Here is a 6,911-nt window from a genome sequence, read left to right as displayed (position 1 = left end):
AAAGAAGAACAACGCAATTAAAATGCAAGACCAAACTCAAATAACTTGATAGTTATAAAAAAATATTTGTGTTAGGTTTGGCTTACAAATGTCTATTTTCTTAGGGATAGAACAATGACAACATAAAAATTTGATAACTTATAAAAATATGTGTATTTTCATGATAAAGAGAATAATAACGCACAAAAGAAATATAGGAGTTTACGCCATGTAATAAACATTGTGTATAATATCATTATTTAATTTGATTTTCAATTTTAATAATCAAATTAATCTTTTAAAAATTTTGGTTAATCTATCTCTCTGTAAAAAAGAATTTTCTTTTATATTAATGCACAACCCATGTAGTTGAGTATTGGCATTTTTATTGTTAGTTTAACTTGTATTATGTGTTAGAACTTAGATGACTCGTTACTTGCCTTTCTCTAACTTGTTATATTATTCACCCCAACTAGCTATATGTATACGCTTATTGATTTTTACTCTTGTTTTGTTTTTAATCTCAAATGTAGTTACATGTGACAAAGGTTAAACGTTCAACGTGCAATTAACAGGGGATAAAAACATTAATTAGAAAATACTAGTACATACACGATAAATATTGAAAAATTATCGTGTCTCAAAATCACTTGTGATTTCACTTTGTAGAATTGTAACATGTAGATGAATCTGTATGAATACGGGAGTGTCAGTCTGTACTATGAGTTAGAATACCCCTATTTCGCAATTCTCTCATTGTTTCTGTAATTTATCCCACTAATTATTTGTTTGGTACTTAAAAATAGAATGGAATTTTGTTTATCATTTGATTTTGTCATGTTCCCCTTTTAAATTTTCATTCTACTCCTTTCCTCGATCCTGTTCGATCTCATTCCATCCACAAACCAAACATGACTTAAAAAATTGTCACTACCCATTCTCTGAATTACTTACCCATTATTGAAGAGAAGGATTCCCATGGAAGGTAGTAAATCATTTGAATCCTATAATTATCTTGTCTTTTTTCAAATTTTCTTATAGAGCTCTTTTACTATCTTAATCAAACATAAATAGTTGTTTTGAAAATGGACCAAATTCAAGTCTCCGATTTAAATTCTGTGAAGTTGGACACATTTTAGTATAAAATTTATATTTTATCTTATCTAAGTTCATACAAAGTTAAACTTAAAAGGTCCAAATTCCCAAACATGGAGTAAAAGTATTTCTAGAAAAATGAAGGAGCTAGCTAGGCTTAGAATATATTCACCAATGCAACCATCTGAGCAAATGAACTATATTGGCCTCAAAACATTTTAAATATGATGCAGAGAGAGTTTGAACATGGAGGTTTAAACTATTCAACCATGTGTAGCTGAAACTGTCACACATGCATTTCTAACAATTGAAGAAGAAGGTAGAATGGGTGAAGGAAGAACTTGAGTTCCATTACTAAGCATTGAGACAACATCAGACATGGTGGGTCTGTCTGCTGTACTTTCCTGGACACATAGAAGTGCAACCTTAATGTACCTCAGCTGCTCATGGGTTGAAGTTCTGTCCCCTATTAGTATTGGATCTATCAGCTCCACCTCCTTGCCCATTTCCCACAAATCCCGTGCCTGCAGCAGACACAAAAATTCAGGCCAGTGTTTGATATTTGAATTTCCTTAGCTCATAGTTGATGCACTGATAGAATAAGTGTTCATACTCACATATATGAGAAGATTGAGTGATCGGCTATAATATAAACCAGTGTTCTTCTTCCCGCTCAGAATCTCCAACAGCAACACTCCGAAGCTAAAAACATCGGACTTAATTGAGAAAAGGCCGTCCATTGCATACTCAGGAGACATGTAGCCGCTGGGAATTCATCAGTTGAACAAGTTATTTTATGACTCACACGGTTAAAATTCATTAATTATGAATTGAACCTGCTACAGATTAAGCTGGTTGTGTGCAAGAACTATTGTACCAGTTGGGTTTTGGGTTTACTGTGTTTTTTGGTTACTCACTAGGTCCCAACTATCCGATTTGTTGCCTGTGACTCATTCGCTCCAAAAATCCTTGCCATTCCAAAATCTGATATTTTGGGATTCATGTCTTTGTCCAGCAAAATGTTGCTGGCTTTCAGATCTCTGTGGATTATTCGAAACCTTGAATATTCATGGAGATAGAGAAGCCCTTGAGCAATCCCTTCAATAATTCGTTTGCGCGTGCTCCAATCTAGCATCCCGCGCTTTGATCTATCTGCTTTCAGATATAAATCAAGTCAACAGAAAATGAAATATTCATACGCTGTTCTTAGCAATCGGCAAACTATGTTGCAAATGGCACCAACTTAGTTTGCAACTGATAACTAAAATTATGAAGATGATTCAGTGAATATACTGTTAACAGGAAAAATTTGGATGTATGTTGTTTTTGAAGTTGAAGAAATCACATACCAAAAAGGAAGAAATCCAAGCTTTTGTTGGGCAAGTACTCATAGATCAGCATCTTTTCATCCTGCTCGATGCAACAGCCGAGTAGTCTAACAAGATTTTTGTGCTGAAGTTTTGCTATGAGTACAGCCTCATTTTTCAGCTCCTCCCATCCTTGGCAGGATCCTTTCGAGAGCCTTTTCACCGCCACCTCTTGCCCCTTTTGCAACAATCCCTGTGCTATGACAGTTTCAGTTTGGTTCGTAGAGAAAACTTCATATATGTACATCGAGGATACTGTCTCAATTCCTACACCTTGGTTTCATTTCCTAGCTCGATCCATTTGAAAGAAAAAAAAAATCATAACATTTCTTCCTGACCCAAAAAAGAGGAGAGATATAACAATCCTTATCTTCTCTCGAGCCATTGTGGTTAGAGAAATTGAATATTACCTTGTAAACAGGTCCAAAGCCACCCTCTCCAAGCTTGCCCACAGCAGAGAAATTATCAGTGGCTGCAGATACACTTGCAAAACTGAATAATGGTAGCTTAACATCCTTCCTCCCACCGCTCCCTAGCCCACTTGATTCACCGAGTTCGTTGCCGGTTGACCATAGGCTGCTGGTGTCATAGTCGAACAATAACAAATCCTCCCCTGCTTGGCCACCTGCAAAGGCATGCATCCATGACAGAGAATCAGGACTAGAAATGCAAAGATGGTTCAATTTTGAGTTCTGTAGTTCTGCTAGAAGCAAATATATTTCAGAGTAAACACATTCGAAAAAACAGAGTGCTCCCTAGAGATTCTGACCTCTTCTATGGAACTTTCTCCTCCACATGATAAAGAAAATGAAAAAGATCAAAGCAAGCGTTGTCAGAAATATAATTGGATTTATAATTTTCCATATCCACCTCTTGCTACCAAAACCTGTAGAATGAAACAAAAAACTTCGCTAGAGCATGCCACTTTGTGTATCCAAAAAACAATACAAAGCTCCCATAATTTGAGGTCATTTCGTTTTTCTTACCTTTAGAATCACCTTCAAGAGCAGCAAGTTTGAGATGAAATTCTTTTCCGGCAGGATCGGCATTGACTGAGACCCTTTGCAGATTAAAGAGGTCTCCCACCCAAATTAAGCATCCATTACTGTAATCATGAGCATAACCAGAGCAAGAGCAGTTGTTCAAGCATGCTAGTTCACAGTCCACTGCACTTCCAACTTCCAAATATAGAGAATTCAAGGGCAATACCACTTGGGAAATCAGAACAAACCCATCTCTTTCACTGGAAGCATTTGTAGTACCTCTTTGGCAGCCCAAAGGGGCTCCCCTCGCACAACCACCAGACGTATCACCAAGTTCCCAATTTTTGGTACTAAGGGGAGCAAAACCCGGCATGCAATCGCAAAATCGAACTGCGTTCTTATCGCAGCTTCCAAAAGCCCCGCAATAAGCATAAACCTCACAAGGTTGCCGCGGTTGGGACCAATTCAAATTCCAGTGTTTGGCTTCTTCGGACCACATCATTAGCTTGATCTGCCCAGATATATCAAGCACAATCCTGGAAGTGACACTAACAGCACTAGAGCTGGAATACAAGAAATAAGTCTCATTCTGATTGGAAACATAACTGAAATGGTTTATGCTGTCCAATGTCTCGTCAAGAGCCAGGATAAAACTATGCCCATTCCAAGTTCCACTTGCCCAATACCTTTTAGCCCCCTGCATGATTAAAAGCTGCCCCCTTCGTCCTTCAGGATCGAGCTGCAGCGAGAAAGCACCGGCACGAGGATCTTCTGAGCTCTTCCAAGAAGCCAGTGACCAGGTTTTTCCACTCCTTTGATCAAACCCAATCTTCATTCCTGGCAAGAGAGTGTGTGAAGGATAGTCAAAGCCTTGCCATAATATGGCACCAGAATTCACATCCCTCAGAACAAAATTTCCAGAGTCCAGCAGCGCTGCGCTGGTGACACCGACCATCGACACGTTCGACACTGCATAAGTACTGATTCTTCCATCAAGAATCGCGAGGTTTCCGTCCTTGCCGACGGTGAGGACTGGAGAGGAACTGAGGGGCGAATCTCTGTTGGCCACCCAAACAACAGTTTGTTCAGAAACTTTCTTGAACCATATTCCCAAGTAGTAGCTAGTTGAGTTTCCAGGACGGAAGAATCCCAGTTCAAATTCATTCCCAGTGGACACAATGGTCTCAGAGACATTTATAGATTGTCCCTGGAAGATGGTATCTGTGGTGGCTTTGCTGAGATAAAGCTGAAAATATGATAGAACTAACGCGAAGAGAAGATGAGCAAGCATGCTCACAGGAACACGACTGAAGTAAATCATGTGCATTTTGGAGAAATCTGAAATGGTTTAATTATAACGATCCAAGGTCAATCTATATGGTAAAGATGAAGCTGCAGCTTTACCATTGAACTTCGTGGCTTTTTGGGTCCACCTTTTTGTAATATTATAATTTTAAGTGTAAATTACACTCATCCCTGATTATTTTTTGACTGTAATTATACATTGATACAATGTTTTTACAATTCCTTCAAATTTTTGGCATGGAAATTCACACAATTCACACAAATTTTTTAATTACAGGCATGTTTAGATTATTCTTTTAGTATTGGTTTTGATATTTGGGATGATTTTAATAGTTTATTTGTAAATTTTATATGTCATGATTGCAAACACGGTATTCTTACGCGAGAACTATCAATAAAATTGGAGTTTCGTTGAAAAAAATAAATAAATACACACACATAAAAGATTTTAAAGACCTCTTTTATTAAATTTACAACACATTTTTCAACTTTCTTTGGATTGTGTCATTAATTAAAATGAAGAAAGTTGGTCAATGGTATAATGTTAATTTTTCTTTCTTAAAAAAAAAAAAGGTTTATATCTATCCTTAGTCCTCTTCACATTTCTTTTTATTTTTCCTTTCTTTTTTCTCCTTTTGCCTCTCTCATCAACGGAAAAAATAGTTCATTTAAAATTTTAATTACATTACAAAATTCATATTTGCAACTTGTTATGCTTGTGCCACTTGATGTTAAAAGTAATAATAATAATAAAAAGATATTTTTATACGTATTTGGAGTTGAAGAAATAATTAGTCTATTATCAACAACTATATTAACGCAATTTCCTAAAAGAAATTATATATGTATTTTTTATAATTACATACTGGGTGTGGTAGGTACAACATGACTATTTCACAAAAAGGTGTGTCTAATTCTAGTGGAGATGACATGAGAGATGATCTTATTGTAAGAACTATGATTTAATTATACCTTTTTGTGTGTGGCTATCCTAGGGTTTCTTTTTTCCCTGTCACTTTGTTTAATCTAATATTTGTGTTGGTGTATATGTGTGCAATGCCCACCTCCCATGAGTTAATTGGCACACTTACCTAATGTATGGTTCAGATAGGGTCGAAGTGGTAGACTGCAATGGTACTATGAAAACAGAAGATGTTCCCCTCCGAGACACGGGGGTCCGGCGGCAGCACTCCTGGTGGGGGGTGCCCCCCCTCCCCCGAGATAGTATGGCCTATTCAGTGTGTACGGTGGGCACAGTATGTCAAAGACGGCCACTAATGTCAAAGACGACCCCTAATGTCAAAGACGACCACTAATGTCAAAGTCGGTTACTAATGTCAAAGTTGACCATGCTAGGTAAGCTACCACCACCTACCATGGTAGGTGAGCCACTCATGTGCTTCTTTCATAGACCAGAGGCTATAAATAAGACCCCCCCCCCCACCGGAGCACCACACACATCTCGATTGCAAGATTGTGTCCTCTTTTGTTGTCCTTTCGTCATTGAAGCTCATTTAGTGAGTGCATGGTTGGACAAATTGTTGTAATCTGATTGTTGTAATAAAACTTTGTGTTATCTCTTCAATCGTTTCTTCAAAACAGATCTTAGTGTTGTTACTCTACATGGTATCAAAGTTGAAGGCTACTAAGAAGAAACAACTATAATTTTTGAGATGTTGCAATGGCAGGAACTTCATCTTTCGCTACTGCATCTCCACCAGCACTTCGGATACGTCCACCAACATTCACAGAAGGAAAGCTAGACGACACGAACTACACTTTGTGGAAGTTCAAGATGAGTGCTATTCTGGATTCATATGAACTACTTGATACAACTCAAGGTATGGATCCAGAACTAATTGGCACACATGATCCCACCAATCCTAGGGTTATCATCCCTCCAGATGTTGCCCTCGTCAAAGCATGGAAGATATGGAATGCATATGCACTTTGTGTTATTGTCACAAGTGTATCCGATTCTGTACTTATGTTGATCCAGCATACATCCAAGGCTACAGATGCTTGGAATGGTCGAAAGAATCAATATGAAACAAGGAACCAGACACGCATTCAGAATTTGGAGAATTAACTTGCTGCAGAAAAGCTACATGATGGAGAATTGACAGAAGTATTCATCACCAAAATCAAAAATCTGTGTGATTAGATGGCGGCAATGGGCATA

General features: G+C 37.7%; 1 protein-coding gene across 1 annotated transcript; it reads right to left on the bottom strand.

Annotated features, from left to right (window-relative positions):
* Nucleotides 1-1,239: 1,239 nt before the first annotated feature.
* Nucleotides 1,240-4,799, bottom strand: LOC131154721 (receptor-like serine/threonine-protein kinase SD1-8). Its single transcript, XM_058107532.1, has 7 exons — nucleotides 3,428-4,799; nucleotides 3,211-3,327; nucleotides 2,852-3,066; nucleotides 2,424-2,634; nucleotides 1,992-2,226; nucleotides 1,692-1,839; nucleotides 1,240-1,598 (listed from the first exon to the last, which is right to left on the bottom strand). The coding sequence occupies exons 1-7, from the start codon at nucleotides 4,749-4,751 to the stop codon at nucleotides 1,338-1,340; spliced, it is 2,511 nt and encodes an 836-aa protein (XP_057963515.1). The 5' UTR covers nucleotides 4,752-4,799; the 3' UTR covers nucleotides 1,240-1,337.
* Nucleotides 4,800-6,911: the final 2,112 nt, after the last annotated feature.

This window comes from Malania oleifera, chromosome 1 (assembly GCF_029873635.1).
Source record: "Malania oleifera isolate guangnan ecotype guangnan chromosome 1, ASM2987363v1, whole genome shotgun sequence".
NCBI classification, from domain to species: domain Eukaryota; kingdom Viridiplantae; phylum Streptophyta; class Magnoliopsida; order Santalales; family Ximeniaceae; genus Malania; species Malania oleifera.
Note: the sequence above shows the minus strand (reverse complement) of the source record. Positions and strands in the feature narration are given on the sequence as shown.